Source organism: Gorilla gorilla, chromosome 6 (assembly GCF_029281585.2).
Source record: "Gorilla gorilla gorilla isolate KB3781 chromosome 6, NHGRI_mGorGor1-v2.1_pri, whole genome shotgun sequence".
Taxonomy (NCBI): Eukaryota; Metazoa; Chordata; class Mammalia; order Primates; family Hominidae; genus Gorilla; species Gorilla gorilla.
In genome coordinates this window covers 88,451,526-88,478,252 of record NC_073230.2, presented here as the reverse complement: position 1 = coordinate 88,478,252, position 26,727 = coordinate 88,451,526, and the positions used below count along the sequence as shown (strand labels likewise).

Sequence of the window (26,727 nt, the reverse complement as noted above, 5' to 3'; positions counted from 1 at the left end):
TGTGCCTGGCCGGAACCCACAGGTTCTTTGGATGGTCTCTGAATGTCATGAAACTCTTTTATATTTCATTAAAAAAATTTTTTTGACACCAGGTCTTGCTGTGTTGCCCAGACTGGAGTGTGGTGTCACGATCACAGCTCACTGCAGCCCCTAACTCCTAGGCTCAAGCAATCCTCCTGCCACCTCAGTCTCTCAAGTTGTTGGAACACAGGTGCCAGCCACGACACCTGGCTAATTTTGTTTTGTTTTGTTTTGTTTTTAGAGATGGGCTCTTGCTATGTTGCCTATACTGGTCTTGAACTGCTGGCCTCAGGCAGTCTTCCTCCCTTGGCCACCCAAAGAGATGGGATTACAAGCATGAGCCACTGTGCACAGCTGAGATTTTTCAACTTAGTCTTTTTGTATACCCAGTATCTTATAGAATATCCATAATATAGATTCATAAATAAACCATTTCCTTCAATGGTATAAATAAATAAACCACTGCTATAAATGGTGGAATTTTCTGAGTTAAGAGCAATACATATGATACAAAACTTGATATATAGAGTTTCTTAGCCAAACTGGAGGGGCTGGCTTTAGGTGATCCGTGGACTCCCTGAAATTGGGGACACCATTGGAAATATGTGTGAACTCATGGGCAGTTTCCTATGATTTCCAGTCCTCAAAATATCTCTTGGACTCAAAGATGCCTTAGGGCAGAGGACGCGTGTACCCCCAGTACAGAATCTCGGACAGTGAATGTCAGTAGACATTCGGCAGAAAAGCTCTGCCAAATTGAGTGCTCTGATGTGACTTTTTCATCAAGTCAATGTTCCTGGGATCTCTTGTACATGATAACCTCACTCTTGTAAGGTTTCATCGTTTCTGCTTACCCTAGTTTTCTTTCCCATCCTGATCCCTCTCCCACCAGACTGGACTCTGAAACGGGCATGTACAGAGAAGAGGAGACCCCAACACGCTTCAAGCTTTGAGTGGAGAGGACACAGCCTCTGCTGGGACAGGGAACAGAGGGATGCGGAGACCCTGAAGATGCTTTTGGACAGTGGTCTGAGGTTGGGACAGTGGCAGGAGATACCATTCACCCAGGATCTCCAGGACAAGAGATCAGCCTGGCAGTTACATGTGTTTTTGTTCAAACTGGTTGCCAGGTTGGAAAGACCGATGACATCAGAGATTCCGACCTTCCTGATTGGAGGGACCGGACTCTGTCGGCGCCTGGGAGTTCAGTTGGACAACAGTAACTTCTCAGAGCTGTTCTCCACTCCTGACTTCTCCCAGCCTCGAGAACTGATAACACACTCTTCTGGATCCCAGCAGTGTCCAGAAGAAGACCAAGGACAGAACAGAGACTAGGTTCGGTGAGATGGGACAGATTTGGGGAAAGATCATGATGAGCCATCAACCGCAGCCCCAGGAAGAGCAGAGCCCCCAGCGGAGCACCTCAGGGTACCCCCTCCAGGAGGTGGTGGATGATGAAGTGTCGGGACCATCAGGTGAGGGGACTGGAGGAAGAAGAGGTGGCATAGGATTGACTAAGACGAAGGAAGGGGGCCAGGCGCGGTGGCTCACCCCTGTAACCCCAACACTTTGGGAGGCTGAGGCGGGCAGATCACCTGAGGTCAGGAGTTCAAGACCAGCCTGGCCAACATGGTGAAACCCCATCTCTACTAAAAGTACAAAAATTAGCCAGGCGGTAGTGGTGTGTGCCTATAATCCCAGCTACTTCGGAGGCTGAGACAGGAGAATCGCTTGAGCCTGGGAGGAAGAGGTTGCATTGAGCCGAGATCGTGCTACTGCACTCCAGTCTGGGTGAGAGAGTGAGATGCTGTCTCAAAAAAAAAAAAAAAAAGAAGAAAAAAGAAGAAAAAAAAGAAGGGTCAGAGGTCAGGAAGGAGAACCTGGGGAGGGTGTGTGGGAAGAATGGAGAAATTCAGGCTGGGTGCAGTGGCTCACACTTGTAATCCCAGCACTTTGGGAAGCCAAGGCAGGCAGATCACTTGAGGCCAGGAGTTTGAGACCAGCCTGGCCAACATGGTGAAACCCTGTCTCTACTAAAAGTACAAAATTGAGCTGGGCATTATGGCAGGCACCTGTAATCCCAGCTACCCGAGAGGCTGAGGCAGGAGAATAACTGGAATCCGGGAGATGGATGTTGCAGTGAGCTGAGATTGCACCACTACACTCCAGCCTGGGTGACAAAGCAAGATTCTGTCTCGAAACAAAAAAAAAAGAGGGACTCAGAGAGCCAGGGACCAGGGAAGGATATGAGGCAGTGTTCTGAGGACAGAGAGAGGGAAGAATGGGGAGGGGAAGGAGTGGCACATGGGGTTGAGCAGAGGAGAAAGTCAGAAAGGTGGCTTGGAAAAGCCAGCAGTCTGCGAGGCTGGGGAGGATGGAGAGTGGTTTGGGGTTTGGGGTCGGGGTCTAATGTGATCAGTTGCAGAAGCATTACACGGTGGCCTGGTTTCTTTACTCAGCCCCTGGGGTAGATCCCAGCCCCCCACGTAGGTCCCTTGGCTGGAAAAGGAAGAGGGAGTGTTTGGATGAATCTGACGATGAGCCAGAGAAGGAGCTCGCCCCTGAGCCTGAGGAGACCTGGGTGGCGGAGACGCTGTGTGGCCTCAAGATGAAGGCGAAGCGACGGCGAGTGTTGCTCGTGCTCCCTGAGTACTACGAGGCCTTCAACAGGCTGCTTGGTAGGAGGACACCCCAGAGAGCACCTCCAATCCTGTTCTTTCTAAAAAGAGGAAACTTCCAATAACCACACTTTTCCAATGGGAAAAATATGCCCCAGTGGGTGAGCTCTCCATGCGGGAGGACTCTGAAGTGATCACTCATGAGGGACACTTAGGAGACAACAGAGGATTAGGTAGACTTGATAAAGGTCGGTGCTTGGGATAAGAAAGCTTGGTTTTGGGCCAGGCGCTGTGGCTCCCACCTGAGATCCCAGCACGTTGGGAGGCTGAGGCAAGAGGATTGCTTGAACTCAGGACTTTGAGGCTGCAGTGAGCTATGACTGCACCACTGCACTCCAGCCTGGGTGACAGAGCAAAACTCTGCGTCAAAAGAAAAACCAAGGCTGGGCACAGTAGTTCATGCCTGTAGTTCCAGCTACTCGGGAGGCTGAGACAGGAGAATTGCTTAAACCCAGGAGGCAGAGGTTGCAGTGAGCCAAGATCAGGCCAGTGCATTCCAGCCTGGCCCACAGAGCAAGCCTCTGTCTCAAAATAAATTAATAAATAAATAAAAATAAAAAATAAAGAAAAACAAAATCAAAAATCAAAAAAGTGGTTTCAGCTGTGCCCTCTGAAACTTAACGTCTCTTACTGACTTTTCTAAACCTAAGTGTCTCCATCCATAGTGAGGGATACCAAGGCCATGGTCACACCCTGAAGTGACTGTCTCATGAGGAAATGATGGGAATTCCTTTATGACTCTGCAGTGGTCCCTCCGTGTCTGCTGGAGGGGGTCCTGGCTGATTCCCAGCTCTACATCCTGTAGATTCTCACACCCAGGGCCTCCTTCGGCCTCTTCTTAGGGGAGTCTCAGAGCAGGAGCCTCTCTCCCTTGCCCAGTGAAAGTCACTCTCCCTTCTCCCATCCACCTCACCCGCGGCCACAATCCTGAGACCTCCCCCCGGGAGGCACACTTCTCCTCGCTGCCCTGCTGCTCCCACGGAAACCCTGTCCTGCTTCTCACACTGACATCTGCTCTCTAATCACAGAGGATCCTGTTATTAAAAGATTCCTGGCCTGGGACAAAGATCTGAGGGTGTCGGACAAGGTAAGGTTGTTCTCTATGTAACTGTGTTCCTGTTCTAACGCACGGCCAGGGGGAGGGCGCAGCTTCCAAACCCACAGTTCTCCCTCCACCACCTCCCACCAGATGCTCCTAGTCTTTTTTTTTTTTTGTGAGACAGAGTCTTGCTCTGTTGCCCAGGCTGGAGGGCAGTGTCTCGATCTTGACTCACTGCAGCCGATGCCTCCTGGGTTCAAGCGATTCTCCCGCCTCAGCCTCCAAGCAGCTGGGATTACAAACATGAACCACCACGCCTGGCTAATTTTTGTGTTTTTAGTAGAGACGGGGTTTTGCCATGTTGGCCAGATTGGTCCCGAACACCTGACCTCAGGTGATCCACCCGCCTTGGCCTCCCAAAGTGCTGAGATTACAGACGTCAGCACTGTGTCCGACCAGCTCCCATGGTCTTGAGTCTTGGCACCCACACATTTTTTTTTCTGAGACAGAGTCCAGCTCTGCTCCCCAGGATGGAGTACAGTGGCATGATCATAGCTCACTCTAATTCCTGGGCTCAAGCAATCCTCTTTCCTTAGCCTCCTGAGGAGCTGGGACTAGGCACATGCCACCATGCTCAACTAATTTTTGAAATCTTCGTAGAAACAGGGTCTCGCTGTGTTGCCCAGGTTGTTCTCCAACTGTTGGGCTCACATGATCCTCCTGTCTCCACCTCTCAAAAAGTACTGGGATCACAGGCTTGAGCTGCCACTCCCGGCTATTCTTTGTCTTTTTATGATTTGTCAGCATCTCCGTCAGGATTCTGCTGGTCTCTTGCAGAGTGAATGAGTGGCCCCTGCCTCTCCTATGGGTCCTTTGGGATCTGAGCCCTGGGCCACAGTCTGGCTGCAGCCCTGAAGCTCCTGGGCCCTCTACTCTCAGCTCCTTGGGACAGTTCTCTGCCTGGCACACAAAAGACCCTCCTGACACCAGCCGACCTAGACACACCCCCTCCAAAGATCCCATCGGAGCCCACCATCCTGGGAGCATCACCCAAAACCCTTCCTCTGGCTTCTCGGATTTGCATCCGACCTTCGAATACCCCTCCACCCCGCAATTTCCACATGAGCACAGTCACCCCAATGCTGAGGTCCCTTCTCTGATGGGCAACCCCTCCCCAGACCCCCATTCTACTATCTCCACAATCTTCCTCTCCCAAGATGTGACCTCTCCCTCTCTGTGTTCCTTTCTCTCCATCAGTATCTCCTGGCTATGGTCATAGCGTATTTCAGCCGGGCCGGCCTCCCCTCCTGGCAATACCAACACATTCATTTCTTCCTGGCTCTGTGAGTGGTTTGCTGCCTCCTATCCATCAATATCCAACGCCCTGGGACAGCGGGGGAAGTGGGATTCCAGCCTTTCGTTTATTCTTTCACCTATTTGTCCTCTTTACTCTGTGTACAAAAAAGACAGGATTATAGTATCTTAGACTGTTATTTCTAAAAAGAAACTCAGGCTGTGCATGGTGGCTCAGGCCTGTAATCCCAGCACTTTGGGAGGCTGAGGCAAGCGGATCACCTGAGGTCAGGAGTTTGAGACCAGCCTGGCCAACATGGCAAAACCCCGTCTCTACTAAAAATAGAAAAATCAGTCGGGCATGTTGGTGTGCACCTGTAATCCAAGCTACTTGGGAGGCTGAGGCAAGAGAACCCCTTGAACCCAGGAGGTGGAGGTTGCAGTAAGCTAAGGTTGAGCCACTGCACTGCAGCCTGGGCAACAGAGTGAGACTTTTTCTCAAAAAAAAAAAAGCCAAAAAAAAAAAAAAAAAAACCCCAGGCAAAAAAACCAAACTCCAATGCCAGTGTACAAATAAAAGAGTAAAACAGGCCAGGTGCAGTGGCTCACGCCTGTAATCTCAACAGTTTGGGAGGCCGAGGTGGGCGGATCACAAGGTCAGGAGAGCGAGACCATCCTGGCTAACATGGTGAAACCCTGTCTCCACTTAAAAAAAAAAAAAAATACAAAAATTAGCCGGGTGTGGTGGCGGGCGCCTGTAGTCCCAGCTACTCGGGAGGCTGAGGGAGGAGAATGGCGTGAACCTGGGAGGCGGAGCTTGCAGTGAGCCGAGATCGCACCACTGCACTCCAGCCTGGGCGACAGAATGAGACTCCGTCTCAAAAAAAAAAAAAAAAAAAAAGAACAAGAAACAAAAGGAACCATGAACCGCTCCTAAGGGGAGAAGAAAAGGAGCGGAGGAGCGGACACAACACTTCCCCCAGCAAGCAGACGTTTCCGGTTCTTCTCTCTCTCTCCTTCCCACATCAACCACAAAAGCCATCAACCTCCTCCGGGTTCCCGTGACAGAGGTCACAGTCCAGGTCCCCCTTGCATCACTCGAATCCACTGTCAAATGCTCCCTGCTGGGGTTTCCTGGAGTCTCTCCCCAAGCCAAGGGGCTTCCTAGTGCAGCCTGAACATCTTTCCAAAGCATGACAACCTCACTGCCCACCTGAACAACTTCCTTAGCTGATGTCTTTCTCTATCGAGGCCAGGGTCCACAGTGCCAATTCCACCCTCTCTGCAATCTCTACAACCAAACTGGCTTGCCATCTTGGTGTTTCCTGGCTTGGCTTCACTGCTCCTTCCAAATGCCCTCCACTTGACTTTGCATTTATGTTTTCTGTCTGGGTGTCCCGCACACATGTGGTTCTGAAGGGAAGGACCCATTCCTTGAAGTCGGTTCACCCCACAGCCTCTGTGATGCCTTCCCTCATCTTCCAACTTCTGCATGCCTGTAGCTCTCCAGTTACATCCTATTATAATGTGACATTGGGATTAGGTCATCTCCCCTGATTACTCCCAGTCCCATTAGACTAGATGCCTGTAGAAGGCAGGGTCCTGGCAAAATATCAGTGTATTCAATTGCTTTTTTTTTTTTTTTGAGACAGACTTGCCCTGTCCCCTAAGCTGGAGTGCAGTGGTGAGATCATAGCTCACCGCAGCCTCCATATCCTGGGCTCAAGCGATCCTCCCACCTCAGCCTCTTGATTAGCTCCGACTACAGGGCTGTACCACACCTGGACAGTTATTTATTTATTTATTTATTTATCAAGACAAGAGTGTTGCTGTGTCTCTCATGCTGGAATGGAGGGGCCCAATCTTGGCTCACTGCAACCTCCGCCTCCTGGGTTCACACAATTCTTTTTTTTTTTAATTTTAAATTTTTATTTTTTATTGATCATTCTTGGGTGTTTCTCGCAGAGGGGGACTTGGCAGGGTCACAGGACAACAGTGGAGGGAAGGTCAGCAGATAAACAAGTGAACAAAGTTCTCTGGTTTTCCTAGGCAGAGGACCCTGCGGCCTTCCGCAGTTTTGTGTCCCTGGGTACTTGAGATTAGGGAGTGGTGATGACTCTTAAGGAGCATGCTGCCTTCAAGCATTTGTTTAACAAAGCACATCTTGCACCGCCCTTAATCCATTCAACCCTGAGTGGATACAGCACATGTTTCAGAGAGCACAGGGTTGGGGGTAAGGTCACAGATCAACAGGATCCCAAGGCAGAAGAATTTTTCTTAGTACAGAACAAAATGAAAAGTCTCCCATGTCTACCTCTTTCTACACAGACACGGCAACCATCTGATTTCTCAATCTTTTCCCCACCTTTCCCCCCTTTCTATTCCACAAAACCGCCATTGTCATCATGGCCCGTTCTCAATGAGCTGTTGGGTACACCTCCCAGACGGGGTGGTGGCCGGGCAGAAGGGCTCCTCACCTCCCAGTAGGGGTGGCCGGGCAGAGGCGCCCCTCACCTCCCAGACAGGGCGGCTGGCCGGGCGGGGGGCTGACCCCCCCCCACCTCCCTCCTGGACGGGGCGGCTGGCCGGGCGGGGGGCCGACCCCCCCACCTCCCTCCCGGACGGGGCGGCTGGCCGGGCGGGGGGCTGACCCCCCCACCTCCCTTCCGGGCGGGGCGGCTGGCCGGGCAGGGGGCTGAGCCCCCCACCTCCCTCCCGGACGGGGTGGCTGGCCGGGCGGGGGGCTGACCCCCCCACCTCCCTCCCGGACGGAGCGGCTGGCGGGGCAGACGGGCTCCTCACTTCCCAGTAGGGGTGGCCGGGCAGAGGCGCCCCTCACCTCCCGGACAGGGCGGCTGGCCAGGCGGGGGGCTAACCCCCCCACCTCCCTCCCGGACGGGGCGGCTGGCCGGGCGGAGGGCTGACCCCCCCATCTCCCTCGCGGACGGGGTGGCTGGCCGGGCGGGGGGCTGACCCCCCCACCTCCCTCCCGGACGGGGTGGCTGGCTGGGCGGGGGGCTGACCCCCCCACCTCCCTCCCTGACAGAGCGGCTGGCCGGGCAGAGGGGCTCCTCACTTCCCAGTAGGGGCGGCCGGGCAGAGGCACCCGTCACCTCCCGGACGGGGCGGCTGGCCGGGCGGGGGGCTAACCCCCCCACCTCCCTCCCAGATGGGGCGGCTGGCCAGGCGGGGGGCTGACCCCCCCACCTCCCTTCCGGGCGGGGCGGCTGGCCGGGCGGGGGGCTGACCCCCCCCACCTCCCTCCCGGATGGGGCGGCTGGCCGGGCAGAGGGGCTCCTCACTTCCCAGTAGGGGCGGCCGGGCAGAGGCGCCCCTCACCTCCCGGACAGGGCGGCTGGCCGGGCGGGGGGCTGATCCCCCCACCTCCCTCCCGGACGGGGCGGCTGGCCGGGCAGGGGCTGACCCCCCCCCACCTCCCTCCCGGACGGGGCGGCTGGCCGGGCAGAGGGGCTCCTCACTTCCCAGTAGGGGCGGCCGGGCAGAGGCGCCCCTCACCTCCCGGACAGGGCGGCTGGCCGGGGGGGGCTGATCCCCCCACCTCCCTCCCGGACAGGGCGGCTGGCCGGGCAGGGGCTGACCCCCCCCACCTCCCTCCCGGACAGGGCGGCTGGCCGGGCAGAGGGGCTCCTCACTTCCCAGTAGGGGCGGCCGGGCAGAGGGTCTCCTCACTTCTCAGACGGGGCGGCGGGGCAGAGACGCTCCTCACATCCCGGACGGGGCAGCAGGGCAGAGGTGCTCCCCTCATCTCAGACGATGGGTGGCCAGGCAGAGACGCTCCTCACTTCCCAGATGTGATGGCGGCCGGGAAGAGGCGCTCCTCACTTCCTAGATGGGATGGTGGCTGGGCAGAGACGCTCCTCACTTTCCAGACTGGGCAGCCAGGCAGAGGGGCTCCTCACATCCCAGACGATGGGCGGCCAGGCGGAGACGCTCCTCACTTCCCAGATGGGGTGGCGGCCGGGCAGAGGCTGCAATCTCGGCACTTTGGGGGGCCAAGGCAGGCGGCTGGGAGGTGGTTGTAGCGAGCCGAGATCACGCCACTGCACTCCAGCAGGGTTCACACAATTCTTATGCTTCAGCCTCTTGAGTGGCTAGGACTAATGGGTGTGCCACCGCACCAGGCTGATTTTTGTATTTTTAGTATAGATGGGGTTTCTCTGTGTTGACCAGGCTGGTCTCAAACTCCTGGTCTCAAGCAATCCACCTGCTTCAGCCTTCCAAAGCGCTGGGATTACAGGCATGAGCCACCGCGTCTGGCGTATTTTTTATATTTTTAATAGAGACGAGGGTCTTGCTATGTTGCCCAGGCCTGTCTCAAACTCCTGGCCTCAAGTGATCCTCCTGCTTCGGCCTCCCAGTGTGCTGGGATTCCAGGCATAAGCCACCACTCTCGGTCACCAGTTGGGTTTTTGTCTCCATCCTGAAGGAGTGGGAGACGCCCTTGATCAGGTCTCTGTCCAGCAGAGCCCTCCTGAGGAAGGCATGGCTCTCTGCAGGGTGGGTGCCAGTCCTGAGCTAGGGACGGTCCCTTACCTTCCTCTCTGGGAAGCTGACCTCAGCCGGAGGCCTCTCCTGGTGGTGCCCCTGAGCAGCAACCTGATTTCTGTCCTCAGCTACCTGGCCAATGACATGGAGGAGGACGACAAGGACTCCAAACAAAACATCTTCCACTTCCTGTATGGGAAGACCCACTCTCACACACCCTTCCTCCGTAAGCATTGGTTCCAGTTATGCTGTTTCATGAACCCGAGGGCCAGGAAGAACTGCTCTCAGATAGCCTTGTTCCAGAAGCGTCGGTTCCAGTTCTTCTGTTCCATGCGCTGCAGGGCTTGGGTTTCCCCGGAGGAGTTGGAGGAGGTGGGTGAGGCCTGGGGAGGTGGAGGATGTGGGGAGGAATCGGGTGGGCTGGAGGCTGGACGAGGGGAGAGAGGGGTATCCTGGGGAGTCCCCGTCTTCTCAAAGCGTGTTTGTTTTTCCAGATCCAGGCTTATGACCCAGAGCACTGGGTGTGGGCGCGAGATCGCGCCCACCTTTCCTAGAGCTCCAGGGACCATGGAGGCCTGAGGTCATCGGCCTGAGAGAAGGTACATCTGCATCCTCCGGGGTAAAGGCAGAATATTGGGGTCTATTTCGGAAATCCAAGGAACCCAATTGCTTGATCTGGCTTCAAGCCTGGGCAACGTGGCGAGATCCCCTCTCCACAAAAATACAAAAATTAGCCAGGCGATGTGGGAGGCATCTCTACTCCCAACTACTCAGGAGGCTGAGGCAGGAGGATCGCTGGAACCTGGGAGGTCGGGGCTGCAGGGAGCCCTGATCCTGCCACTGCACTCCAGCCCGGGCGACAGAGTGAGACCCTGCCTCAAAAATAATCATAAATACTGAGTTCGGGGAGGTTCATTATGATTGATGCACTTGAGTTACCGATTTGGGTCGAGGGTTCAGTGAAGCTTTGGTTTACATCTTGTGCAGCTAACCATGTTGAGCACAGAGCATGAGACTTCGTCATGAGGAGGGAGGATTATGGATTAGGCTTCTGGACTCGTGGTTCGTGATGTTGTCACATTAGAAACAGATCTAGCACGGTTACAAGTTTAGATCTGAAGTGACCCAAAAGGCCCCAGCTGTGATGAAGTCCAAAGCCACATTCTCTGAGGGTGCCCTACTCCCTGGGAAGACCCACCCAAAGTCCTTGCTATGAAGCAGATCACTGGGGCTGACCTTGGGTGTATTAAGTTTTGGAGTCAGGGTCACCAAAGTGTGAGTTTCACGGTTGAACACGATGGTTCAGAAGCAGGGTATAGAATGAAAGGCAGGAGATAAAATTGCACTTCTCAATTGCTCTGAACTCTAGCTAGACTTGACATGGGACGTGAATAACCTTCCTGTCTAGAGAGCTGCCTCCTTGAGGTGTGACATTGTCTCTCTCACTTCCAGAACACCGGACCCAGGGGAGATGTGGATTTTCAGCAGAAACTTTATTCCAATGCTAATGGCAGACATCAGGAAGGAGGAGAGGAGCCATTTGTGCAGATCATCTAGAAGAACCTGGACCATTCTTGACAGAGCTGAATACAGTGATCACGTTGTCCTCCAAGGAGCAGGGGTGGGGTGGGGTACTTCTAGGAGTCCTTGGAGAAAAGTAAGAAACCAGGAGTGTTTTCAGTTCCACCCTTTCCTGCGGCACCACCTCCCTTTTTATATTGCTGAATGCCAACCTCCCTGGGGCGGAACCTGGAGGTCCTGTTTCTTACGGACTTGGTTGCCACAGTCCAGGAGCATTTGAAGGCACAGTGCAGGGGCTCAGATTGGCACAGAATTCTTTGTGAAATATGAGTGCCACAGACTGTAACAGATAGCTTCATGCACACTATGCATTTTATTGGTTTGTCTGGAAAATGTTGGCCATTGAATTATTAATAGGTTTATTTCAAATAGTTTGGAAATTGTTGTACTTTTGAAAACATGCTGTTCCTGTGGAGTTTTTTGATGAGAGTTATAGTTGTTATATATACATAAAGATAATTTTCTTTTCATTTTTAAGTGAGAATTCTTTTTATCCTAAATCTTTTATTATCTTTAAATTTTTTTCTGTATTATTATATGTGCTCCTGAAGCAAGCACTCTTTTTATCTATGATACTTCCATAATAATCTCTTCTATTTATAGCTATTGGTAGTTCCCCCAAATTCTCGTCATAGAAATTTTTATTTGCTGTTTAGGTTTGTGACTGAATTGTGAGAATTCAGTTGTGATTTTTAACATGTCTTAGATATATATACTAACATGTCTAATATATACTATTTTATTGATTTACTTCGAAAAAGATGGGCAAAGATTTAAATATTATTTTATTTATTTAAATATTTATTAAATATATTTATTTATTTAAATATTATTACTTTAAATATTATTTTAAATATTTTGGAAATACTGGTATTTTTGAATAGATGCTGTTTCTATAAAGCTGTGTGATGGGTATTATAACTGTTATATACACATACATATAATTTTGTTTTCCTTTTTAAGAGAGGATTCTTTTTATCCTAAATCTTTTACCTTTCAATCTTTGTATCTATTACTACATATGCTGCTGAAGGGAGCAGACTTTTTATCTATGATACTTAGTTAATGTATATATTACATTTATAGCTATGTGGTAGTTCCCCTAAATTCTTGTAAAAATAAATTTTTATTTGATATTTAGTGTATGTTTGAAATGTGAGAATTCAGATGGAATTTTTTATCTTGTTTTGGCATGTTTGTATGTTACTTTAAAGAGGATGTGTGTTCTAAAGGAGGACATGAGCTGTGTGTTTTCAAGAGAACAGTGCAGTGCATCTCTTGGGGAAACATAATAAAGATGAACTTTTCTCACCTTCACAGTGAGTGTGATCATATTGTGGTCTGGATTGATTATTTGCTGTCAAGTGACATTTTTCCTTAATGGGGTTGTGGTTATTTGAACATATTTATTAGCTCTGGAAGATAATCCTGTGTTGTTTTTTATGTAGAAAAAAACATAAGGCTGGGTGCAGTGCTCACACCTACATTCCCAGCAGTTTTGGAGGTCATGGCGGGAGGACCACTTGAAGCCTATTTTAAATTTTCATTTTTTAAAGAAAAACAATAGAAGAGAAGGCTGATCCCAAGCTACAGGGTTTCTTTGTTTGTTTGTTTGTTTGTTTTGGAGACAGTCTCGCTCTGTCTCCCAGGCTGGAGTGCAGTGGCACAACCTCGGCTCCCTGCAACTTTCACCTCCGCGTTCAAGCAAATTCTCCTGCCTCAGCCTCCCAAGTAGCTGGGACTACAGGCACCCACCTGTACGTCTGACTAACTTTTGTAAAAATAGTAGAGACAAGGTTTCACCATGTTGGCCAGGCTGGTCTCGAACTCCTGACCTCAAGGGATCCACCCGCCTCAGTCTCCCAAAGTGCTGGGATTATAGGCATGAGCTACTGCGCCCAGACCCCAAGCTAGAGTTTTAAAGCAGGAAATGAGAGAAAGATATTGTGAGAGGAAAACCAGGTGGTAAGAAAACTCTAAAGGTGGCTAGGCGTGGTGGCTCACGCCTGTGATCCCAGCAGGAGTTCGAGACCAGGCAGGAGAATCACTAGCAGAGAATATGTCTCCCCAACCCCTCTCAAAAAAAAAAAAAAAAAGGCCAGGCGAGGTGGCTCAGGACTGTAATCCCAGCACTTTGGGAGGCTGAGGCGGGTGGATCACAAGGTCAGGAGATCAAGACCATTCTGGCTAATACGGTGAAACCCCATCTCTGCTAAAAATACAAAAAATTAGCTGGGCGCAGTGGCAGGCACCTGTAGTCCCAGCTACTCCGGAGGCTGAGGCAGGAGAATGGTGTGAACCCAGGAGGCGGAGCCTGCAGTGAGCCGAGATCGCGCCACTGCACTCCAGCCTGGGTGACAGAGCGAGACTCCATCACAAAAAAAAAAAAAAAAAAGAAAAAAGAAAAAAAGAAAGTTCCTGCAACAGTTCAAGCTGTGAAAGACAGGCACTCTGCCATGCAATTCTTTGTGATTTTTCTTTTTTATTTTTGGAGTCGGGGTCTTGTGCTGTAACCCAGACTGGGGTGCAGTGGTGTGGTCATAGCTCACTGCGGGCTCAGACTCAAGCTCAAGCGATCTTCTTATCTTGCCTTTCTAATTGCTGGGATTATAAGCATGAGCCACTGCACCTGGCCTGTGTGACGTAATTCTGATGTCAACTCCCTGATGTTACATCAAATGCCACAGGTTAAGGCCACCAGCCCCCGCTAGGCTGCCCTCGCTTCAGATGCAGCTGCAAGCTTGGGTGTCCACAGACTGCATGTACTTCTCACCAACTGGCTGCAAATTTGGAGGTTCCCACCACGTCCTCAGGTTTGATAATTCACTATAAAAACCCACAGAACTCTGAAAAGCATGATACTTTCTCTTTCTTTATTTGAGACAGAGTCTTGCTCTGTCGCCCAGGCTGGAGTGCAGCAGCCACCATGCTTGGCTAATTTTAGTATTTGTATTAGAGACAGGGTTTCGCCATGTTGGCCAGGCTGGTCTTGAACTCCTGACCTCAGGTGATCCGCCCACCTTGGCCTCCCAAAGTGCTGGGATTACAGGCATAGCCACCGTGCCTGGCTGACTTCTAGAGTTTCAATAACAGAGATGTGGTTCAAGAAGAAAAGGGAGACATGTTTTGTAGACAGCAGGAGCTTCATGAAAAGAAGCCAATGAAGGGCAGGATGTGTAGCTGTCTACCTACAGGAAACCAGCCAGGAGCCTCCCTGCAGGGAGTTCAGCACAGACGGCCGGGAAAATCTGCATTAACCTGAGCTCTGGACCTAAGAGAGGACAAGGCCTTGACTGTTTCTACAGACTCACAAGACGCAATCTCTGCGGTCCATGCCCGTGGTGTGATCTGGGAAACAGGGGGCCTTCTAAATGCCAACAACAAGGAAATCAAATGTGCAACAGACAGAAATACCGGCATTGACGCGGGCCATGGAAAGGCCTAAACAGATGACTGCAGTCCACTGCCAAGGTCATCAAAGGGGTGACTCTGAAATAATAAATTTCAGATGCCATGGCCCAAACAGCTGCACGAGGTGGGGAAGTCCTCCACATGCCTCTGCTTCCTTCAGTACCTCTTCATGAAATAAGCCGAGGTACTTCCCTGGGGAATTTCCTTTCTCTTCCTTTCTTTCGAGACGGAGTCTTGCTCTGTCGCCCAGGCTAGAGTGCAGTGGCGCGATCTCGGCTCACTGCAACCTCTCCCTCCCGGGTTTTGGCAATTCTTCTGTCTCAGACTTCTGAGTAGCTGAGATTACAGGTGTGTGCTACCATGCCCAGCTAATATTTGTATTTTTACTCGAGACAGGGTTTCACCATCTAGGCCAGGCTGGTCTTGAACTCCTGACCTCATGATCCACCTGTCTTGGCCTCCCAAAGTCCTGGGATTACAGGCACGAGCCACCGCACCCAGACTTCTTTTTTTATTTTTTGAGATGAAGTTTCGCTCTTGTTGCCCAGGCTGGAGTGCAATGGCGAGATCTCAGCTCACTGCCACCTCCTCCTCCCAGGTTCAAGTGATTATCCTGCCTCAGCCTCCCGAGTAGCTGGGATTACAGGCACCCAACACCAAACCCAGCTAACTTTTTGTATTTTTAGTAGAGATGGAATGTCACCATGTTGGCCAGGATGGTCTTGAACCCCTGACTTCTAATGATCTACCCGAATTGGCCTCCCAAAATGCTGGGATTACAGGTGTGAGCCACTGTGCCCAGCCCCTCCCATACCTCTTTTGGCCAAGGCAGTACAATTCAGAGAATCTTGCCAGGGAAGACTGGTAAATGGACGTCAACATGATGCCTATGGCTCCTGGTGGATTTAGATACCTCCTGGTGCTTACTGATACCTTTACCAGTTACATGGGGGCTTTTCCATGCCAGACTGAAAATGCAGATCACTGATCAACCTTCAACTATTTACTAGCAGAACACTGAGGGGACTCTGCAGTCACCAATATCTCCTATTGCACTTGGATAAACACCTCCCGGGAAATAGAGATGAATAGAAAGGAAATAGTCAAACAAGCAGAATGGCTACGTTCCTTCAACCAGAAGGGTCCATTAGTCTGTTTTCACACTGCTATAAAGAACTATTGGAAACTGGGGAATTTATGAAGAAAAGAGGTTTAATTGACTCACAGTTCTGCAGGCTGTACAGGAAGCATGGCTGGGGAGGCCTCAGGAAACTGACAATCACGGCAGAAGGCGAAGGGGAAGCAGGCATGTTTCTGGCCATGGTGGAGCAGGAGAGACAGAGAGAGTGAAGCGGGAGGTGGTGCATGCTTCTAAACAACCAGATCCCATGAGCGCTCACTCACTATCACGAGAACAGCAAGGGGGACGTCAGCTGCCATGAGCCAATCACCTCCCACCAGGTCCCTCCCTCAACACTGGGAATTGCAATTTGACATGAGATTTGGGTGGGGATACAGAGCTGAACCATGTCAAGGGTAGTTCAACCACTGAGATTGATTGACTGAGATGGAGTCCCGCTGTGTTACCTAGGCTGGAGTGCAGTGGCACAATCTCGGCTCACTGCAACCTCCGCCTCCCAGGTTCAAGCAATTCTCCTGCCTCAGCCTCCCTAGTAGCTGGGACTACAGCACACGCCACCACACCTGGCTAATTTTTGTATTTTCAGTAGAGACGGGGTTTCACCATGTTTGCCAGGCTGGTCTTGAACTCCTGACCTCATGATCACCCTGCCTCGGCTCTTCTTTTGCTGGAATTACAGGCATGAGCCACCGCACCTGGCCAACCACTGAGATTTAGAAGGCAGTCGAGTCCACTATACCACACCTCACCTGGTTTCTTCCTCTGTTGGGGCGCCTTGTGGCCACCGTTCTGTTACTTTTTGGTCCTATTTATTTAAATGGATGGTGAGCTGTTTGTCCTCCAGGATCCAACACTTCCACCTTCAGCTTGTATTACAACAATACCAGCCTTTCAAGCTACTCCGGGTGACCCCAGAACTCATCTGAACTCAGAAGCCCAAGAGTTTCATTCCTCTCACTTTAGGGGACTAAGTGCCCCTGGTCAGCATGAAGTCGATACAGAAGCATGACCTCCATCCCTAATCCCTCAAGAATGAGGAGTGGAAGGTGTCGGCAGGAGGGTGGGACGCGGTTTGTAAATCTGTAACTGCATCAGACCAAATCTAGTTCAACTTTTTTTTTTTTTTTATGGAGTTTCACTCTTGTCACCCAGGCTGGAGTGCAATGGCACGATCTCAGCTCACTGCAACCTCCACGTCCTAGGTTCAAGCATTCTGCTGCCTCAGCCTCTGGGGTAGCTGGGATTACAAGGGTGCGCCACCACGCCTGGCTAATATTTATATTTTTAGTAGAGACGGGGTTTCACCATTTTGGCCAGGCTGGTCTTGAACTCCTCAACCTCAGGTGATCCACCTGCCTTGGCCTCCCAAAGTGCTGGGATTACAGGCGTGAGTCACCGCACCCGAATCAGTTCAACTTTTATGTAATGAAGTTGTCAGTTGTTTTTCAATTGCCATCGACCCGCGGGTTGAAGGTCATGTACCCTGTGCATGCCCAGGTTAACCAAGCATGCCACCGTGGAGTGGAACCTAAGAGCTCAGCCTGAAGAGCTCGGACCGATTTAAGAACCAGACACCCCAAGGCAGGAGCCAGGATCCAATCAGATTGAGTTTTGGTGTCACCCCCATGGCAGGATCCAGTCAGATCACACCTCCCAGCATTACTTTATTGCAAGATCCAATCAAATCACACCTCATTACCCTATGCTTATAAAACCTGACATAGCGCCCAGCTGTGTAAGGGAGATTTGAGTACTTCCTCCTGTGTTCTTGCTGGCTGACTTACAAAAAAGCTTTAAAAAAAAAGCCGGGCATGGTGGCTCACGCCTGTAATCCCAGCACTTTGGGAGGCTGAGGTGGGCAGATCACTTGAGGTCAGGGGTGCAAGACCAGCCTGGCCAACATGGTGAAACCCCATCTCTACTAAAAATACAAAAATTAGCTGGGTGTGGTGACACACACCTATAATCCCAGCTACTTGGGAGGCTGAGGTAGGAGAATCACTTGAACCCAGGAGGCGGAGGTTGCAGTGAGCCAAGATCACACCACTGCACTCCAGCCTGGGCGACAGAGTGAGAAGACTCCGTCTAAAAAAAAAAAGTTAAAATTAGCACCGAATGCTTTACAAGTAAAAAAAGTTTTTAGCTGCATATGTTTAAGTAACTTTTTAGATTATAAGAAATATGCATGCAAAATGGAAAGGCACAAAGAAGAGAGCAAAAAGTGCATGAGATCTCACATCCAAGGATAACCACTGAGAACATGGAAGTGCTGACTCTTCCAGTCTTTATACCATACACATTTAGGCCTGTCGTTTTGTTTTCATAAAACTGTAATCATATAATACAGACAGTTTTATAATCTGCTTTTTAAACACAACAATTATATAACATTTAGCTGTTTCATTTGCATTCAAATTCATAAGGGTTCCAGTAACTCATTTATCAGAAAACCAAGAGAAATATTCTCATAAAAATATAAGTACATAAGGTCAGGCATGGTGGGTCATGCCTGTAATCCCAGCACTTTGAGAGGCCGAGGTGGGCAGATCACCTGAGGGCAGGAATTCGAGACCAGCCTGGCCAGCCTGGACAACATGGTGGAAACCCGTCTCCACTGAAAATACAAAAATTAGCTGGGCGTGATGGCGCGTGCCTGTAATGGTAGCTACTCAGAAGGCTGAAGCAGGAGAATCGCTTGAACTTGGCAGGTGGAGGTTGCAGTGAACTGAGATCGCGCCACTGCACTGCAACCAGGGCGCCAAAGTGAGACTCCATCTCAAAAAAAGATAAAAATAAAAAATAAAAAAATGTATATATATGTATATATATTTTTCCAGACAGGGTCTTACTCTGTCTCACAGTCTGAAGTGCAGTGACGCAATCATAGCTCACTGCAGTCTCAAGTTCCTGGGCTCAAGTGATCCTCCCACTTCAGCCTCCCAAGTAGCTGGAACTACAGGTGCCTGCCACCATGCCCAGTCAATTTTTTTTAATTTTTCAGAGAGAGTCTCACTATGTTTCCCAGTCCTAATAAACACTATGTGATAAAAAGAAAAAAGTAAATCATCCTGAAGTTAAGTCTTTAATGAGAAATGCAAATAAAGCATTTCTCAATAAATTAGGGGAAGAGAATCAACTGAAGAATAAACATCTTTAGTAAATCTTTTGCTCATGTGCATTAACCAATACTCTTGAAAACCAGGATTAATTTACTGTACCTTCTTAATATTCCTTTGAAATTCTTTATGGCGCACAGGTAGCGTAGAAAATAACTGCTTCACGCTGACTGTCATCCCTCTGGGGTGGGGGTAGGGGGTTTTCTGGATGATTTTCCCATAGTGATCAAACACCAGTCGAGTCCCAACCTCCGCCGATACGTGGCAGGTAGAAATGGTGACATCACTGTGAGAGAATACCAGGCATGGTGTGTTCAGTGAGAGATCCGTGATGTTGGGCACTGACTATTTTCTTCACTTGCTTTTCTCTCAAAATTTTCTTAAAAAGCTGATGATCCCTCTGAGATAACCGAGATCTAAACGGTTGAGGAGTCATCATAAAATCTAAGGTCTGGCATCTAAAAGACAGTGAGACAGAGAGCACTAAACATGCTTTGTTTTGATAAAAGCTTTGACTTCGTTTTTCAGGTTGAATTGCAAAACCATAAATGATCTCAAGATTTATTGATTCTCAAATAGAGATTTGTTTTGTTATTACTCTTCAAACAAAATTTTTTAAAAGAATTTTTTTAAAGAACTTTTTAAATTTTAAAAAATTTTTTTTAAAGAATCCAAAAGATATTATAATTAAAATGTATATGTAGGGCAGGGTGTGGTGGCTCGTGCCTGTAATTCCAGCACTTTGGGAGGCCAAGGAGGGCAGATCACTTGAGGCCTGGAGTTCCAGACCAGCCTGGGCAACATGGCAAAACCCCATCCCTACTAAAAACACAAAAATTAGCCAGGAGTGGTGGTGCACGCTATAGTCCCAGCTCTTCAGGAGGTTGAGGCACGAGAGTCACTTGAACCTGGGAGGCAGAGACTGCAGTGAGCTGAGACTGTGCCACTGCACTCCAGCCTGGGTGACAGAGTGCGACTCTGTCCAAAAAAATATATATATATGTGTGTGTGTGTGTGTGTGTGTGTGCATGTAATTATTTATAAAAATTTAGTATCTGTGCTATAATTAAATAGTGCTTTGGTGAAATGTTTCCCTAAAAATTGATAATGAAAACCAATGGTAACTATCATTTATTATCTATATGTTATGTTCAAATTGAGAAGTTACTGTTTTAATAAGGGTAACCAATTTTTTTAACAATACTATTTGCTTCATTTCATTCATTTATTGCTCACATTTCAGAAGTACTAGGACTTAGATTGGCAGTGAGACAAAACAGAATTCAGAAGCTAGAAGCTGAGATACTGAGATAGAAAATTGTAAATAATAGATTCCAATTAATTTTCAGAGAGGTTTTTCTAAGGGGTCAAGTGAATGGATAAAAATATTTTATCACCTCAGTGCACAAAGTGAGCTCAGAGCTTCCCCCCGAAAGCCAAAAGTTTCAACCTGAGTTAGGTCGGCAAACTCTTGAATCTTAGATGTGTGATGTTTCAGAGCTGAAAGAGAGTATAAAGTAAGGACTAAGATATCTCAAGTGCTATAACAACAAATATACATGATATCTAGTAACTGGCTTTAAAAAACTGTTTTTGTGTTTCCCAAGACAGTGTTACTCAAAATTCCAAGACACGTGGCCCAATTATTTTATAATAGGATTAGAAAAAGTTAACTTACTTAAGCCTTCGAAGTTTTCTTCTTCTACCCCACATCCATTGCCTGAAACTTCAATGAGATCCACTCCATAGTCCTTAAGCTTTAGATCTAGAAAGTTTAAAATATTTATATATTTATTAAAAATGGACCCATGCTATCAGTTTTTACATTGATATTATTTATAACGTGCAAATTTAAGTGTCGTAACTAGACCTTTAGTTAAACCTACTAGTGTCATTTTGTATATTTCATTTTTATAAAGTTCTTTCTGGCTATTTACTAGCCCAGATTAAATAGTTTAGCATTTTCTTTCTTTCCTCTTTTTTTTTTTTTTTCCTTATGCTAGTCAAGTGAAGCAGTTGGAGTGGAGAAGGAACAAAAAAATCTGTAACTGGTTGTGATCAGTTAGTTGTAAAGACCGTTGCACTTTGACCAGCCTTTTCCTTTGAAAGAAATAATTTTAACATACCCAGTAAGGAGAACCGGGGCCGGGCGCGGTGGTTCATGCCTGTAATCCCAGCACTTTGGGAGACCAAAGCGAGCGGATCACCTGAGGTCAGTAGTTCGAGACCAGCCTGACCAACATGGAGAAACTCTATCTCTACTAAAAATACAAAATTAGCCAGGTGTGGTGGTGCATGCCTGTAATCCCAGCTACTAGTGAGGCTGAGGCAGGAGAATCGCTTGAACCTGGGAGGCGGAGGTTGCAGTGAGTTGAGATCGTGCCATTATACTGCAGCCTCGGCAACAAGAGCAAAACTCCATCTCAAGAAAAAAAAAAAAAGAAAAAAAAACAGAACTGGTTCTGGAATCAGACTTCCTAGATTCTATTTTATTAGCTTTATAATCTCAAAAAAAGGAAATTTACTGTCCCTTAATTTCCTCAACTGGAAAATGGAGGTAATAAGTTCTATCTCATAAAGTTATTTGGCAGATTAATAATTTTTTGTTTTGTCATTTTCTTTTTTTTCTTTCCTTTTTTTTTTTTTTTTTTAATTTTTTGAGATGGACTTTTGCTCTTGTCACCCAGGCTGGAATGCAGTGGCACAATCGATCTTGGCTCACTGCAACCTCCACCTCCCAGGTTTAAGCAATTCTCCTCCCTCAGCCTTCTGAGGAGCTGACATTACAGCCATGCACCATCACATCTGGCTCATTTTTGTATTTTTAGTAGAGACAGGGTTTTACCACGTTGGTTAGGCTGGTCTTGAACTCCTGACCTCAAAGCATCAGACCCCCTCAGCCTCCCAAAGTGCTGGGATTACAGATGTGAGCCACTACTCCAGGATTTATTTTATTTTATTGTTTTGAGACGGAGTCTTGCTCTGTCCCCAGGCTGGCATGCAGTGGCACAATCTTGGTTCATTGCAACCTCCACCTCCCAGGTTTAAACAATTCTCATTCCTGAGCCTCCCCAGTAGCTGGGATTACAGGCTTCTGCCACCAGGTCTGGCTAATTTTTGTATTTTTAGTAGAGACAGAGTTTCACCATTTTGGACAGGCTGGTCTCGAATTCCTGACCTCAGGTATCCACCCGCCTTGGCCTCCCAAAGTGCTGGGATTACAGGCGTGAGCCACCACACCCGGCCTACTTTATTTTTTAATAGAGACGAGGTCTCACCATGTTGGCCAGGTTGGTCTTGAACTCTTGGCTTCAAGCAATCCCCCCACCTCAGCCTCTCAAAGGGCTAGGATTACAGGCGTGAAACACCACGCCCAGCTATTCTGCAAATTAAATGAGATATTTCCGTGCAATTCTTAGCATAACACCTGCCTGGCGCACCATAAGAACACAATAAAAGCTGTTGTTATTATTATTACTACCTAGCTAAGTACTAGGCACATAATAGGTGCTAACTTCAACTTAAAAATAATAATTTATTACTACATCAACACTTGATAGTCTTATTTCAATAACAAATGTTTCTTGACTACAACAACATTCACTGATCATTTCTTGTGGCTTAAAACTCTCCCAAACTTACCAATATTAGTGGCACCAGCATCCAGACTGTTTTCTACTAACTCCTTCACCGCAGTGCTTAGACTCAGTACCACCTGCCCAGAGCAAATCTGATGGACTGACTTCCGATCAATAGGTTTGATGGCCTTAGCAGGTTCTGTACTAAAGAAATCAGTTACAAGAAACAAAGCAAGTATTCAGCTACATATTTTCATCCTGATTTTAACTGTGGGAAATGACTCAACACTGCAAATAGTTTATGGGTCTAATCTATTCATTTATTATATTAACTAATACATTTATTATATCCAGAAATGGAAACATTGTTTTACAATCCTTAAACAAGTACCCAAAATACTTCTGGATAGACACTTCAAATTCAACAGATCCTTACTATCTAGTATCCACATGGAGAAAACATACATTGTATCTCTCAAATTACCAAAATCTTTGGCAATAATGGTGTCTTCTTTCTTGAAAACTGAAAGCATGGCCGGTGCGGTGGCTCATGCCTGTAATCCTAGCAATTTGGGACACAGAGGCAGGCGGATCACTTGAGATCAGGAGTTTGAGACCAGCCTGGCCAACATCGTGAAACCCTGTCTCTACCAAAAATACAAAAAATTAGCCAGGCATGGTGGTGGGCGCCTGTAATCCCAGCTACTTGGGAGGCTGAGGCAGGAGAATCGCTTAAACCTGGGAGGCGGAGGTTGCAGTGAGCTAAGATTGCAGCATTGCACCCCAGGCTGGGCAATGAGCAAAAAAAAAAAGTAAAAGCAACATAATTTCCCACATAATTAGAAAAACCAACAGTATGCTGGGAAATACACAATGTTTAAGTCAAAATCATCTCAGAAATTGGATACCAGTTATATAACTATTCCGTATACACAGTTGCCTTTGATACCCTACTCCAAATTGAAGCTGCTAGCTGCTGTCTTAGCAAAGACCCTCAAAGTTCTTGCTGTACTTGCTTTAAGAGTTTTTTTTTTTTTTTTTTGAGACGGAGTCTTGCTCTGTCGCCCTGTCGCCCAGGCTGGAGTGCAGTGGCACAATCTTGGCTCACTGCAACCTCTGCCTCCCGGGTTCACGCCATTCTCCTGCCTCAGCCTCCTGAGTGGCTGGGACTACAGGCGCCCACCACCATGCCCAGCTAATTTTTTGTATTTTTAGTAGAGACAGGGTTTCACCGTTTTAGCCAGGATGGTCTCGATCTCCTGACTTCGTGATCCGCCCGCCTCAGCCTCCCAAAGTGCTGGGACTACAGGCATGAGCCACCACGCCCGGCCCGCTTTAAGAGTTTTATAACGGTTTCATTTCCCCTTATTCCCTGCTCCAACCCATCCTCCACTCTATCACCAGAGCTATTTTTGAAATCACGAATCTGGTCAAATAATTTTTCTGCTTGAAAAATTACTAGTGCCCCACTTCCTACTATATGAAACTTAAAATCTAGTCATCCCTGGGCCCCAAACTACCTTCTTTTCAGAATCTCTCTAATCCTTTCCCTTCATCAAGTCCCCTACATTATTATTATTATTATTATTATTATTATTATTTGAGACAGAGTCTCACCCCGTCACCTGGGCTAGAGTGCAATGGCATGATCTCGGCTCACTGCAACCTCCACCTCCCAAGTTCAAGTGATTCTCCTGTCTCAGCCTCCCAAGTTGCTGGGATTATAGGCATCCACCATTACACTCAGCTAATTTTTGTGTTTTTAGTAGAGATGGGGTTTCACCATGTTGGCCAGGCTGGTTTCTAACTCCTGACCTCAGGTGATCTGCCCGCCTTGGCCTTCCAAAGCACTAGGATTACAGGTGTGAGCCACCGCAACTGGCTGTCCCCTATATTGCAGCACAGTGAACAACTGTTTCCTGAACATCACAAGCTCTTTTAGACACTACAGTTTATAATAAGCAGGTCTCTGTCTAAACTGCTCTCCTCTTGCTCCTCTGCCCAACCAATGTCTGCTCATCCAAGGAATGTATCCCGTGTGTTCATTAACTTAGCAAGTTCCAGTAAACAGTTTAATTGATCACCTGTTAAGAGAAGGCAGGAAACCTCCATGAAAAGAGAAATCAATGGGTACTTCCTACAGCATTTAACACATTGTAGGCCTTAAATAAACCCTTGTGAAATAAACAAACCTCTTTACTCTTCATTCTATGTTGCTAAGAATCTCACCGAAGTCTGTCTACCATGTGAAACTGCAGATGACCTCACAGAAAATGGAAAGAAGTATCTCTAAAAATAAGTTTATTTGGCAACACACTACAGGCTACAGGTCCACTTCTGATTCTTTTTCTTTATTTTTTTTCTTTTTTTTTTTTTGAGACGGAGTCTTGCTGTGTCACCCAGGCTAGACTGCAGTGGTGCAATCTCAGCTCACTGCAACCTCTGTCTCCTGGGTTCCAGCGATTCTCCTGCCTCAGCCTCCCAAGTAGCTAGGATTACAGGCGACTGCCACCACGCCCAACTAATTTTTGTATTTTTAGTAGAAATGGGATTTCACCATGTTGGCCAGGCTGGTCGTGAACTCCTGACCTCATGATCCACTTGCCTTGGCCTCCCAAAGTGATGGGATTATAGGTGTGAGCCACCGCACCTGGTCCACTTCAGATATTTAGATACAGACGGCAAATTTATTTAAATGTCTCAATACATTTAAATGTAGTTACCTAAATATATCTAATATATTTAAATGCAGAGAGCAAATTTGCGTTTACAAATCTGACATGGAATTCAACTGTGCTAGCCAAGATTCGGTGTAGCTTACCAGCCAGAAATCACATACCCTAACAGGTAAAAATGCATTGCATTTTTTAAAACTGCGCAGCTATGCAAATTAGGATGTGTCTGGACGCTCTACTGTCCCCAAAATAACCTCAAATTTTTTTAAAAGGCCAGGCACAGTGCACGACGCCTGTAATTCCAGCGCTTTGGGGGGCCAAGGCGGGCGGACTGCTTGAGCTCCGGAGTTCCAGACCAGCTTGGGCAACATAGCAAAATCCCCGTCTCTACAAAAAAATAAAGTAACAATTAAAAATAAAATAACATAAAAATAAAAATAAAAGGGGAGAGAGAACAGGTAGAAAGGAAATGCATTCAGTCTATGGGGATTTCACGTTCCGGCTTCAAGTCCACGGCCCTGTGATGGGATGTGGGCAGGGCCTGAGACAGGCCGAACCCAACTCTTCACAGGGCCGAATTCTTTGCCCGCAGCCCAGCACCCCGAAGGAGCTTGCCTCGGCTTCAAGGCGCACCTAATGGGCACCGGATCGCTGGGGCGCTGAGGATGCCGCTCCGGGGCCTTCACGAGGCGGCCTCGCCACGCGCCTCGGCCATGTTCCCCCCATTTCTAGGGAGGTTGGACGCCGTGGTTCTCAAAGAGGGCGCGCGAGACGGGCGACCGCGAGCCCAGCTCACCTCGAGCTCTCAGCTCGCTCCAAGGATGCAACACCGGATCCGCCTCGGGGACTGGGAAAGTTCCCTCCACGGCTCCCACAGGAGCCCCGACTCCTGGGCTCCCATCGGCTGCTTTCGACGTTGTGCTCCACCCTTTCCGGGCGGGGCGGAAAAAATACTTTCCGTCTCTCCTTTTCGCCTAGTGGCTCTGTCAAAGGTCGAGTCAGTGACGTCAAAGAGCCTGGACCAATCAGAGCACACCGGACTGCGTTTTTTTCCGAACGCCGGCAGCAGGGTCAGAAGGGAGGTGGTTGCCCTCCGTCGTGGCCTGGAGTGGATTCTGAGCGTTGGTATCTGGCGGTTTCCGACCGTTGGTGTCTGGCACGCGCCACCCCCCTCTTGCTTTGGTTGCGCCATGCCGATGTACCAGGTAAAGCCCTATCACGGGGTCAGCGCCCCTCTCCGTGTGGAGCCCACCTGCGTGTACTGGCTCCCCAACATGCACGGCAGGAGCGGCGGCCCAGCACTTGGCACTGGCCACTTGCAGGTAGGAGCGCGGGGCCCCCCGCCCACTGCGCACGCGCGGCGGCCGGGTGCCGGCCCGGGTGCCCCTAGGCCGGATAGAGTGCGTCCCAACCGATTCGCGGCACCACCCCGGCATCTGTGCCGGCCGGCCAGGGGCTCACCCAGATTTTTATGTTTTAAAAGATTTATTCAGGCCGGGCGCCGTGGCTCACGCCTGTAATCCCGGCACTTTGGGAGGCCGAGGCGGGCGGATCACCTGAGATCAGGAGTTCGAGACCAGTCTGGCCAACATGGTGAAACCTCGTCTCTACTAAAAATGCAAAAATTAGCCGGGCGTGTGTCGGGCGCCTGTAATCCCAGCTACTCGGGAGGCTGAGGCAGGAGAATG

At 48.8% G+C, this 26,727-nt stretch overlaps 2 protein-coding genes across 2 annotated transcripts; one reads left to right on the top strand and one right to left on the bottom strand.

Annotated features, from left to right (window-relative positions):
- Positions 1–266: 266 nt before the first annotated feature.
- Positions 267–10,091, top strand: SPDYE3 (speedy/RINGO cell cycle regulator family member E3). The gene is made up of 6 exons (XM_031012791.3): positions 267–1,496; positions 2,481–2,699; positions 3,728–3,786; positions 4,996–5,081; positions 9,666–9,909; positions 10,032–10,091. Exons 1-6 carry the CDS (start codon positions 1,367–1,369, stop codon positions 10,089–10,091), a joined length of 798 nt encoding a protein of 265 aa, XP_030868651.2. The 5' UTR covers positions 267–1,366.
- On the bottom strand, positions 6,934–26,336 carry LOC101128488 (putative postmeiotic segregation increased 2-like protein 1). Its single transcript, XM_055393091.2, is given in 8 exon segments — positions 6,934–11,183; positions 15,755–15,843; positions 18,889–19,072; positions 20,184–20,286; positions 20,465–20,551; positions 22,429–22,568; positions 25,836–26,089; positions 26,091–26,336. Coding segments are annotated over 8 exon segments (1,095 nt in total). The 5' UTR covers positions 26,232–26,336; the 3' UTR covers positions 6,934–11,086.
- Between the last annotated feature and the right edge of the window lie 391 nt (positions 26,337–26,727).

Excerpts from the sequence above, each read along its gene's own strand:
- SPDYE3 (XM_031012791.3), top strand. The coding sequence starts at position 1,367 with ATGGGACAGATTTGGGGAAAGATCATGATGAGCCATCAACCGCAGCCC. Across the intron at positions 1,497-2,480 it reads TGAAGTGTCGGGACCATCAG|CCCCTGGGGTAGATCCCAGC; the intron begins GTGAGGGGACTG and ends TTCTTTACTCAG. Across the intron at positions 3,787-4,995 it reads ATCTGAGGGTGTCGGACAAG|TATCTCCTGGCTATGGTCAT; the intron begins GTAAGGTTGTTC and ends TCTCTCCATCAG.